The 12594-nt window shown below is 40.2% G+C and overlaps 1 protein-coding gene across 1 annotated transcript in view; it reads right to left on the reverse strand.

Annotated features, from left to right (window-relative positions):
• bckdhb (branched chain keto acid dehydrogenase E1 subunit beta) overlaps nucleotides 1–12594 on the reverse strand; it is a 58279-nt gene that overhangs the window by 39159 nt on the left and 6526 nt on the right. Inside the window, exons 4-7 of the mRNA XM_069656196.1 lie at nucleotides 11968–12101; nucleotides 8397–8552; nucleotides 5427–5535; nucleotides 201–298 (exon numbers count right to left, since the gene is read on the reverse strand). Of these exons, the coding sequence (XP_069512297.1) occupies nucleotides 201–298; nucleotides 5427–5535; nucleotides 8397–8552; nucleotides 11968–12101 (497 nt within the window). The remainder of the gene's footprint in view (nucleotides 1–200; nucleotides 299–5426; nucleotides 5536–8396; nucleotides 8553–11967; nucleotides 12102–12594) is intronic.

Here is a 12594-nt window from a genome sequence, read left to right on the forward strand (position 1 = left end):
CCTGCTGCGACAGAGGGGGCTTGTGTTAGACTTAAAGTTAATCCACTGCCTGCGTCTGTGGCTTTAAGCGTCATTTAGTGGACAGGACACTGGGCTCCTTTTTTCCTGTGGCCATGGAAAATGATCCAAACATAGATGAGGACTTAAAACTGCTCAGGTCGCCCACTGAGAGTCTGTCAATGATTCACGGGATCGCCTACCTGTGTCCCCCAGGCAACCAGAGTGACATCACTTCCTTCCTGTAGGACCTCGGCCTGCGAGAGTGGAATGGTGAAGGCCTCCACAGGAACCTGCTCCACTGAGGAAACACACACACATTAACAGATTATGACTCCCTCTGTGCTTACATGCAAACATTACATGCACACTCACTTTCACAATAAATGAGGTCCGGTTCTGAACTCATTCATTAATCATTTCGCAGTGTACCCTGTGGTTTGCATTTTGAATACTCCTAAACTGACCAGACCTCTAAATGATAGACTAGATGAAAAACTGCTGAAATGACTAATTGTCAAAGAATACAAACTCGGATTCTAGAACATTTTAACCGGCCCATTTCAAATACTTTATGCTTTTTCCAGAACCTCATCTTTTAGAGACACAGTGTGCTTTTATCAGCACAACCTAATGCATGACCTAATGATATCTTCTGCCAGCTACAAGCCCAGAGTCCTGATTAATCTTGACAACAACACATTGGTGGGATGGGAAATGAATCAGAAAAGGGGCCACATAAACAGGACAACCGTCCAAAAAGAGGAGCCTCGCAGCCAACATCTCTTTGAACCAAAGTCCAAGACAAAGTGCATGTAAGTATATGGTTTGAATAATAGTTAATAATGTCTTGGAAAACTGAAACCCAGTCATGGAAACCATTACAATGAAAAAGCTTATCATAAAGTCATACTGCCGTCACTTTCAAACCTGCTGCTTATTAGCAATATTGATACTGCCAGGACACAACATATAATCATTGAATGTATTATTTTTTACTTAATTTAAATCATATTCATCATCATGGCTTCGGCTGCAAACCACGCTGATCGCAGGACCTTCTGTGTGAGGGGATTTTGGGGGGAGCAAACTGCTAAAAGCACTCCGACATGGCAACGCATGAAGTCTGAATTACAATTAAGCAGAGTAATTATACTCCAGGGAGACGCTGGGTTTGAGACCTTACTGGAAACCTTGAATGACTTCCACGGCGCTTTCAAGCTGAAGAGGAAAGAAAAAGTACCCATCCTGACGACTCACTTTGTTACAACAACATGAAGGGTGAATCATACCCAACTTTAAGACGAGACACAGCCGCTTGAGTGGAACAATGGCATTTTACAGAATGTTAAAATTGAATTATGAAAACTAGGTTATGGTTTAATAAGTGGAATCTCAGGCCCCACAAAACAGAAAGGATTCGTTGAGACAAATGTGTGGTTTCTATCAAACGAGGGGCCGCTGCAATTAAAAACATGACTTCATAATCCAGGCAGAGATCATTAGAGGCATGTGGATCTGACATGAGAGCTGGCTGGCTCCGTCCCTCTAGGGTTGTTGCTCTCAAATGTAGGTACTAGTACCCCTGGGGGTAGTTTGGAGAACTGCAGGGGAAATTTTTTTTTTAAATGTTCATTCAAAAATGGTCAATTATCCATTATTCCTTAATCAGTTACACTTAAATAAGTCCAATGAAAATGTATTTGTTAGATCTTTAATCTACAATTTATTAAATAGTTAACTACACTAAACTGTCAACTTTAACAAAATAAACCATCATACTTAACTCAAGTTTGTTTGTTCGTCATTCAAATAATTATAACAGGCTTTGTGCACACCTAAACAATGGAATAAACAAGAAACAACAAAATGGATTCTTGGTTGAAATGTAGCACAGATAATGTGCAAGAAACTTAGCAAGAAACAAAAAAGGGGAGCACATGTTTGTATAATGAAAGCCATAAAGTGATATGTTGAATGTCACGTACCTTATCACTGGCTCTTAAAAATGTATCTATTATATTTGGAATCAGACCATCTGGACATGCTACAAGAAATCATGTGGCAAGTAAGATCTAATCTCATCACTTCCCATGAGGCTAATAAACAAAGATCAATATTAACTGAGCAACAACACAAACAAAAACACTGTCTACAACTTAGACACCAGAGGGGTGTGCTACTAACCGAGATTAAAAGGATCAGCCGTGTCTGTTGAGCCTAAATCCAGGGTTTTCAGTGTCAAAGCTGGCTCTCTTTTCACATGGCTAGATCACCATAGTAACTTACTTGGCTGTAATTCGGCTGTAAAGCCCCGCCCTGCCATGAATAATGTTCTGACGATGTTCTCTGTGGGTGATATAGATCCTCAGCTGAGGTAATATGTACACACAAACTTCTGTAACCGTAATGTTACGCATGTGAAGCCAGAGAACGAAGCTCTGCAGGTACAGTAGCAAACACTATATGCATCGCATCCTGAAATTCTACGTATTTTCTAATGAAGGGAAAGTATCCGACCTAACTGTAGTTCCTGACACTACTGAAATCACGTGTATCATAAGAGTTAAGAGTTGTACTGTGTGCAATTGTTACGTTACTGGATGCACTGAGAGCGTTTCGTGAGGTAAAATAAATACATTAAATTACGCAGCATTTCTCTCTTGCCTTATTTGCAGCAGCAGTGTTGGTTGTCACCGTAATAACTTTTATATATTCATCATTACTTCTCATTTAAACAGTCTGACAGAAGCAGACAGCCGATCGCTCTTTTTGTGCAGAAGAAAAAAACAGCAGAGACAGTATATAACCACCTCCATGATACCCATTATATCTAACTGGTGCTTGAGGCTTTGTCGAGCCAGCTTACTTCGAGAAAGCCCGGTTATGTTGAACTTCACACACAGGGTCAAGTCTGCCAGCAGCTGATGAGCATATTTTACTCGGAGCAAACTATGATTTTAGAAAGATATGAAGAAGTTAGATGTAATCCAGACTAAAATCCACTCAGCTGCAGCTGCTGAACGCAGGAAGGACAAATAGCAAAAAAATCACTGACAGTGTAAGTCTTTAATATCACTGCTCCATTATCAGAGCAAGACATATTGACTATAATGACACTTGTGTTTTACATTAAACTAGAACATTACACAGATGTATTTATGAGGCGTTAATGTCAGATTTAGACTTATTCTATCAGCCCAGACATATCAAACTGACCTATGGAGCAAATAAAATAAATATAAAACTACAATTTAAAGCGGTAAGAAGGCTCTCTTTTACATCTCATAAGTACAACAAGTACAGCACGGAGTCTGTGCTTTTATCAGTCTCTGTTGTATATGTATGTCAGTAAAGCATGATTAATATCTTTCATGAATATATTTCACATCAAAAATCATACGGTAAAGCGGATGTGTTTTACTGGTCTTTTTTCCTCCTCCCTCTCACGATCAGCTCTCAAAGCCACTGAATCAAGAGACCTGATTGGTCAGTAGGTGGCCCTTTCATACGCGCTGATCTCTTATCTCGAACACAACCTGCTCCGGAGCAGCATTAATCAAAGGCTCATTTTTTTACAATATCATCATTGTCAATAATTTGCTTGTAGACAACAGCCAGGTAGACAGGTGGCTTTTAAAATAATTCACCTACCCCAGCTTTGATTTATTAATAATGGTGAAAATAAACTATAAACTAACACAGTAATCATCACTAGTAGTCTATAGGTTTTAACCACCCCTCTGCCTCCCTAGGTGTCCTTGTGTCCCCTGTCCTGCTGTTTTCTTTGCGTGCAGGTTTCAGGTCCGAACAAATCTCCTGAGCCCAGTGTGGTTTTTCTCTAGCTATCACACTAGCTAGCACTTTTTGGTGTTAAGTTGACGGCAGACACGCAGACAAACATGTTTACACTTCTGGTTGTTCGTTAAAACATTTTTGACACACATGTGCCGGGCGTAATATGCGAGTAATTTTCTGCTGCTCCGTTAGTTTTACGCTTCAAGCCTATTTTTCCCCGCTGCTGCGCGTCAGTGAAGTATAGAAAGCCATTGACTGCTATGTAAATGCATGCCCACAACCAAGGAATCCATGTTAAACAATGTAATGTCTTCTCACCTTTGGCCAAGTTTAAGTTATTGATAGGCTCGATGAGCAGGCAAGATTAATTTGCAAGAGCAATGAATATGTAAATTTACTCAACATCTGGTTATACCAATCCTATTCATTTATTCTCATCTGAATTTATGCACAATTAAGAAATAAGTCTACGAATCGGTTGCAAAGTTGTCTTCTTTTACTGTTTCTGGCGGTCTGCATACTTTTTGGTCACTGCCACACCTATTTATAGACAGGAATCACAACTACCTTTGGCTTACTCATCTTTGCTGTAGTCGCAGTTGGTGTAGATCGTAAAACAGATGCTGATTCTGATTCTGAGATGCTGCCGTGACTCTAAGTGTCTCGCACGTCCGTCTGACGCTACAGTGTCGGTGTAGATTCCAAGTAAGTCTTTTCTATGTTTCTGTGAGTAGTCACAATGTTACTCTGCGTCAATAACCAAATAATTTCTCATGAAGATTTATAGATGAATTTCAGGTTCATTGGGCCTTAAAGTTTTACCTACCATTGCTCTTAAAAACACCTGAAGAAACAGTGATGGAGATGTAAGGAATGCAGTCACTCTTTATGCTTATGAGTGGTTTAAATATCAGACAGCACAGCAACATGAGAAACGTTTTGGACAATTATCACCCCCACTATGCACTATGTTCATCATCACCAACATATTGCCATAATTGAAACAATCTTAGCAGTCAGCTATCATATTTCACAATCTCATCTGGCTCTTATCAAAGCGGGAAACTAGCAAACTTGTGAAAATCAGAGGCGCCGCTTTGAGGCTGGTAGTACCAATCTGTTGTGCGTCTGTCTTTCATTACTTTAATGAGCTCAAACATCATCTTCAAACTTCCAACTCTGTTATAGATATCAAATTATTATGATGTAGCCAAGGCAGAACTGTTTTGCAACTGCCAACATATGTTAAATAGTTTATTACGTCATGGCTTAACACCATTTGGCTCTTCAGCCTGCACAAAGCCATGCTGGCATCAAGTATAATCAAGCTTCGCTGCACACAGGGAGGGAGAGAGGATTCAGCTCGACACTGTCAACACTTCACAGCCCATTTAGACTTCACACTCAGGGTCCTGCTGATCTCATATTGTTTGCAGTGAGGAACACTGTTTGTTTGTCTTGCATGACTTCTCTAAAAGGGAGAACATTTGCTTTCAATAAAGAAACCAGGCGAACACATTAAGGGCAGGGGAGGCATGATGCTGGAGGAAGCTGAACATCAGGGGGTGACAAATGAACCAAAGAGTGATCAGTTACAAGTCGAATTCAGGTTAATAAACAGTGCAGCTCACCTGCTGCTCTGTACAGGATCTTGGGTTCAAAGAATATGCAGGGGTTCTTGTCAGCGATGCAGGCGAGGAGCAGCCCTTTGGCTTGCACTGGACCACGAGGGACCACAACCTGAGGAACACATGAAGCGCATTATGAACATTTCATATTTGACCCTTCTGTTAATAATTCATTTCAAAGTGTGTAATGTAGAGCGGCCCCAGAGGAAGAAAGTAAAATTTCAAACAGACCAACCTGCCTCACACTGGATCCCAGTGCACCATTTCTGTTTGCTATGAGTACACAGAACTACTTTATCTACAGACCAACTAAAGGGCTGAGAAACTCTTCATATGAACCGCTAACTGCACTGCGAAGGTTTTTCTCTAAGGTCTTTTTCTCTATAGCATAAAAATTGTGTCATATAATAAATCTTATGTTATAAAGATCAAGTCCGTCTGCAACACGATCAATAGGAGAAATCATATTACCCGTTTCCACTCCGAGCTAACATTAGCAGGAAAAAAACAGTTGTTGTATGCAACCAGAAAGTTACTGAACAGACACTCGTATCAAAGCTGGCACCTAACTCTGACAGGGCCATAAAGATAACAGAGGCTATCGCAAGTTTTATTGCTAAAGATATGTGCGCTAACTCGTACAACGTCCCGTCCGGGTGATTCTTCACAGACACGGCTTTACCAACACTTTGCAGAAACACCACCGCTCAGGTAATGGAGTCACTGAGAACTGACTCAGCTGCTAAACAATTAGTTTTTTCAATATTAAACTGTTTTATTTTGATGTATGAAAATGTCATGCAAAAAAGAGATTTATTTTTGTTTATAGTTTTTGAGCACTATGTTCAGTCTTAGACTTAGGACTTATTTAAAAAGGGTAATTTACAAAAGTAATTTGTGACAAAATATGTATAAATAAAAGGGTTTTAATTTCACCTGATTGTTCGTTTCGATGGGGGAAAATAAACCAGGTATAGAAATCTGAAATTGAGGGCGCCGGTTTGGCTCAGCGGTTGAGTCGGCGACCATGTGCAGAGGCTATTAGTCCTCGATACGGCGGCCCTGGGTTCGACTCCCGCCCTCGGCCCTTTGCCGCGTGTCATGCCCCACTCTCTCTTCCCCTGTTTCCTACACTGTCTCCTGTCCTCTCTGTCAATAAAAGGCCCACAAAAAAAAACTTAAAAACAAAAAAAAGAAAAGAACTCTGAAATTTAGATACATCTCAATGCATCGAGAATCGTTTAATAATCAAGTCATGACCCTGTGAATTGTAATCAAATCTGACGATTCCCACCCCTATTATTGAGGTCAGAATTGGGATATCATGACAACAAGAATCAAGCCAGTGGGGCTGTTTGTCTGACCCGACCCTCAGACGGAGCGCTGATAGTTTACATTAACATTTATCAGCCTGACCTTTGCTGGGGGACAACATGTTTACTGCTCTCAGCAACAGTGGATGAGCTGTAGCTGTAGCCACACAGTCATTCCCAGTCTGTGGCGTGTGAGAAACTCTGATGATGATGATGATTATATGTACGCTCTGTGGAGGGAGGTTATATGTTGACATTTGAACATAGACTTGTTTACTTTGAGCACATGCTGTTAAATCCACGTCTCAATTTCCTCTTTGTGCCTTTTTCACACGTACAAACTACAAGTAGCAGGCCCTCTCTCGCCTTTTTACAAGCCTGAAACTCGTGTGTTTATCGTTAAGCATGACATTTATATACCACTATATTTCTATGACTGGACAGTTTCCACTGTGTTGTCACACAACTAAGTGCATTTCACAAGTCATCTGTTTCTACACATCGTCTTTCATCGTCAGGCGACCGTAAGCTTGTTACAGTTATTTCATGCAGAAAGGGGAAGCTGTTGACAGCAGCGACGGAGCATGAGTACCATTTCCTCACATCTTGGTTAGTTTATGCCTCTGTGTTATATAAGACTATACAGTACTTTAATCATTGGTTTCCCTTTAACCATCACACTTGTCACCTGTGCACCATTTCCTCTCCTCCTGTTGCACTCTAGTACTAATATATTTATAAACCCAACATACGGTATCCTTCTAGATGTATGCCCCTTTTGGAGTGTGTTTGTGTGAGGCAAGTGTGCATGCACAACCCAATGTTAGTTAGTTAGTAGTTTAAAGTAATAATCTTGAATATTTCCATTTAAATAAATGTCTGTTAAGTCTCTATCTATCGCCGAATGAGGTAACACAATGGTGATTGAGCCTACGGCCCACTGATGAAAGCCTTTGCATTTTGGGTGTCTGTGACGGAGCTAACGTAAAGCGGCTGCTTTACTCGCAACACTTGCAGAGGCCAGAAATCTACTATGGCTGAAGAAAGAAAAAATCGATGACTACAGATACAACTTCAAAAATAAGTGAAAATAAAAAAAAAAAAGAAACAAATTCGACGCTAAGATGAAGACAAACAGTCTAAAAAAAATTAAGAGTTACAACCCGAGCCAACCGTGGACGTCACACATGCAACACTATCTGGATATGCAAAGTGTGCTCTCGCAATGACGTTGATGATGTTTATCGCCATAGGTGCCGCCAAAGAGAACGAAACTGAGATCTTCCAGATTATCACTTTTATCTGGCACAAAGCATCTCTTCTCTTTTGGAAAAAAATGTATTTTGTACATGGTCCCTTGTCCAAAAAAAAAAACATTTAATAAACTCTGTGCAGATTTTATAGAAACTGCTTTAAGTGGCCTTTGTTTTCAGCTGTTGAGTCCGTTCTTGGGCTATAAACTTGTAAAGCTTTTTTCCAACATTGTTCGTGGCTCATGTTGCAGGGGGAATAATAAACATGATATAATTATATACCTCGGGCATTGTAACAAACACAATTCATCAGATTTAAAAGGGGGCAGCTCTCGCTGTGATCGAATCAATCAAGTCAATAGAGTTGAATAGTCCTTTACAGTCCTGTAATAAACCCCGTGGCTCACCTTGATTCCAGGGCAGTGGGCGAAGAAGGCCTCAGGGCTTTGAGAATGGTAAAGTGATCCGTGGCCGACACACCCCCACGGAGCTCGAATGGTGAGGTTGCCGCAGTCGAACATGTTGCCAGAGCGGTAGCGGTACTTTGCTGCTTCATTGACTATCTGGAAAAAGACATGAATGAGATTTGATTTAAGTTAACACATTCACAAGTTATGAGTTCTTTATGAACGGTTAGTTCATTGTTATGAAATGTTGTCTTTTGTGTCTCTGAATAACGACCACACCAGTGGACATTGGATTAAGGCTTTATGTGTGGAGCCACTCTATCTCTGTTATTTCTCCTGATGCTTTTAAAAACTCTACTTAATTTTTTACGAGCACATTCACCTCAAGTGTTTGGTTTCTTTTAACTTCTTCTACAGTTTCTCATAGTGGGTTTCCTCCAAAAAGGTATCCCAAGTTTCCCCCCAGAAACTCAGGTGGGCTGTTATTTCAGCTTTAATGTCTCTCTGAGGTCAGTTTGGACGCCACCACTTTAAGTGAGAGCACAGACGGAGAGAGAACGAGCCCACTCAAGGCCCAACAACAGGTTTAATAAAATGTTTAGCGCCACACCAGGAGCTTCTAAGAAACTGTCTTAGCGCTGCCTCGACACAGCAAGGACTCCCATTCATCATGTGGAGGGCGGGAGCACACACAGTGACACTAATGTCAACATGTATGCATGTTAAAACAGCAGCGCCGTCCACCTCTCAGCCTCTTCATGCTACATTAATCTGTCTTCCAGTCCTTGAGGAGAGCTTGTTTTGTTTAACAGATTTTACCAAGCTAGTCATCAATAGACAACTGGAGGTCTGTTTATTAAACAGCTGAATGAAACAAGGAATCTGCTATACAAACAGACACAAACACTTGTGGCTACAAGGTAGTGGAATCATTTTTTCCCCTCCATCCGTACTCTGCAGTGTTTCTGTGGATAATGAATTTAGTATCTCATCACTTCTACACTAATAAAAACTGTAATACCAAAGCTCTTTATCACAGTTATAGCATGAGGGGGGTCACATGGATGTTAACCAAACAGATATTACATAACCATATTGTCTAGTGTTCAGATTGATTCATCATTAAGCTAACTTGGATCATGTTGTTCAGGTTTAATGATTACGTTTGCACTTGTAATTGTTGACAATGCAGGGCTGAATAAGGTAAAGTGTACTGGGATTTCAGGTAAATAAAGATTTCTACATATATTTCTGTAGCATAGCAGTAAGTTGTATTGTGATTTTAAACTATAGTGACACAAATTCACTTAAAACGTCTGCTAAAGATTCTTTTCTCAAAAATTGTTATCGTCTTTCATGTGCTTAAGATTTTACTCGTGCCTATATGATGGCATTAACTCATTGTTTTTGGTAGCTGAGATCTCTTATTATTAGGATTAGTCAGGCTACTCAATTATGCATAACAACCAGGTAGAGGGTACTTTCTACCTTAGTACTGACATTACATGTTTTTTTGATGTAATAGGGTTTTTAATAAAATAGCTAGTTTAATGTTTTCTTTCTTTTTTCTTCCATTTTTGATTAATATGTTTAGATTATTACCATTGTGCTTTAGATAATGCAAACAGGACGTTCACAGTGTTGCCATGGACGCAGTGAGACAGCCAGGGGACTCATTCAGCCTCTTTTGTGATGCAGAAGAAAAGGTTTACATTTGATGATTGTGGGACATAATCTGAAGTCACCTTGAATAGAGTTTCTTCCTTCAGGTTTAAGAAAAGCAGCAAGTAGCTGTGATGTCTGTGCGTTCCCAGTTATGACAGCGAAAGGAAGGATTTTTGATGCAAAAGGCAGGTTTTAAGAGTTACGTCAGTGAACTTTAATCCAAACGCTGTCCCTTTAACCACACACCTATAGGGTGTCAGTGAAAGTGATCTAGCTCTTAGAGAAGGTTCCTCCTGGACCAAATTAACACTTAAAAATGACATGACATTTTGATTTCCAAGTGTTTATATATTTAGGGACTTTTTGTCTCCACAGTGTAAACACTTCATGTGCTGCGACACTGGATTAGTCTGCTATAGTTTGCTTTAGACCAACAGAGTATACCTTACCCTTAAAGCTGCAACAATAAGTCAATTGTCTGATTGGTCATTTCACAAAAAATGGAACCATTATGATGATGGATTTAAGTCTCTTTGTCTAGGAAAACCTATGTTGGCTGACTGAAGCTTCCACATACGAGAATTTGAATGCGTAGAATTTTTCTGCCTTAAACAAAAGTAAACTGACTTTCTTTGAACTCCTCTCCAGCGGCGTCTAACATTACAAAGTCTGACAATTATTCATTTCACTGTCTCGTCTCCCTTCTTTTTTCTGTCAGTAATAAATTTGTTGTCGGCCACCATGAACGCGCAGGCTAGAATCAGTTGTGGCCTGATTGGAAAGTTTAGCTTCCTCTGATTGGATGGTCAGTGGACAACGTAGAGGCGAGCTGATTGGCTGAGGCGTAAAGAAAGGGTCACATTTTGTGCTTGTAACTCACAGCTCGTAGCTTGGAGCTTTAGGTTCACACATGCACATAGGAAATTTGTGTGTCTGTAACTCAGACTGACTGAAATCTAAAAGTTGAAAATATTGTAGCAGAAAGTCCGCACACAAAGTTTCTACAGCTACAAAGAGTCTTCACACATTCGTAAATCCTTTCTCTTAGCAAAAAAATATTTCTGCACCTGTAAAACTTATTTACAAATTCACAAACTTGAATGTGTGAGGACACATTTTTTTACGCATTCACAAATTTAGATACTTAATATTTTTTTACACACACACAAAACGTGAAATACAACTGCGGGCTGTGAAATGATTTGTGAACATTATTTTGCGAGCCCCAAAATCGTTTTGACCTTTACTTGACTCCATAGACATCACCTATTTTTCTGACATTTTAAAATTCATGATTTGTTTATTAATAATAATAATAATAATAATAATAACAGATTTTATTTAAAGGCGCCTTTCATGGCATCAATTAGATTAGAATTTTTCCATAATTGCAGCTCGGGCTGCACAAGAAAACGCATTCATTATCATTGCAATATGAACATGTCGCAATAAATACATCACAGAACACTTCCTGAAACACCCACAATAGGTCATAAAACATTTGTACACTATTTTTTTTCACGCTTAGCTTGGAAACATTTGACCTATTATATGGAGCGCTGGATATATGGGCCATGTGTTCACACCATTCCGCCCTGCTATCAGTTACCCACAGATCAATTTCAATATGATGGTGACGGCTAGGCTATCTAGAACAATGGTTAAGGAAGGAGATACGAGGAGAACAGCACTTGTACTACTTGGCATTACTTTGCATTAAGGAGAGAAGACATGGTAAAAATATGGATATATAAAACATGTAAAACAGTAGAAATATATCAGAACTGTAAGTAAGATCATTTGCGCCCTCCAATATGTGTTATTGCTCGTCACATCGTCACCTCAATATTTACCCAACCTACTGCACGTCACAGAGTACCGCAGGCCTACCTGCAGCCCGTCTTACCTGGTCAAACGCAGGATAAATGTAGTCAGCAAACTGGATCTCAGCAATAGCAGTGGCACCAGCGACAGCGACACCAATACCAAATCCCACAATCCCCTGCTCACAAAGAGGAGTGTTGAAGACTCTGTCCTTGCCTGGGGAGAAAGTAGAAGACAGGAGGAGAATGACTAAGAAGCTGAAGTACAAGTAAAGGAAGGCAACCAGGGACAGCGGGGTAAAGCAGGTCACTTTTATCAACTTGCACAGAAATAAAAGTTCACACAGAGGTTCAAAGTGTAACATGTTGCAGCCTCACTCATGGCTGGGATCACTCACCAGCCAATTGTATGTAATTATTTATTTAGGACCACTGACCACAATTGTAGAGGGTGTCATATGAATAACAGGGTTTTCTGATAACAGAGTCAGGCCCACATCCCACACTTGAGTGATGAGATTGCAAAGAATCCCCTCTCTTAAAATGCCAGGCAGGCCGAAAATAAAAAGTGACACGCTGATGACTCCTCCTCAGCTGTAGCGAACCGAGCCTGCGATGCATACACAACCCCCACGGAGAAAAACTCAGGATTTTTTTTTTCCATTCTCCACCCTGTAATTTGAAAGAGAGCCGCAGGAGTGGGCAGAGAG

The sequence above is a fragment of the Semicossyphus pulcher genome, unplaced genomic scaffold (genome assembly GCF_022749685.1).
Source record: "Semicossyphus pulcher isolate SPU_LCO1_2020_fin unplaced genomic scaffold, fSemPul1.0.p SCAF_9, whole genome shotgun sequence".
Taxonomy (NCBI): Eukaryota; Metazoa; Chordata; class Actinopteri; order Labriformes; family Labridae; genus Semicossyphus; species Semicossyphus pulcher.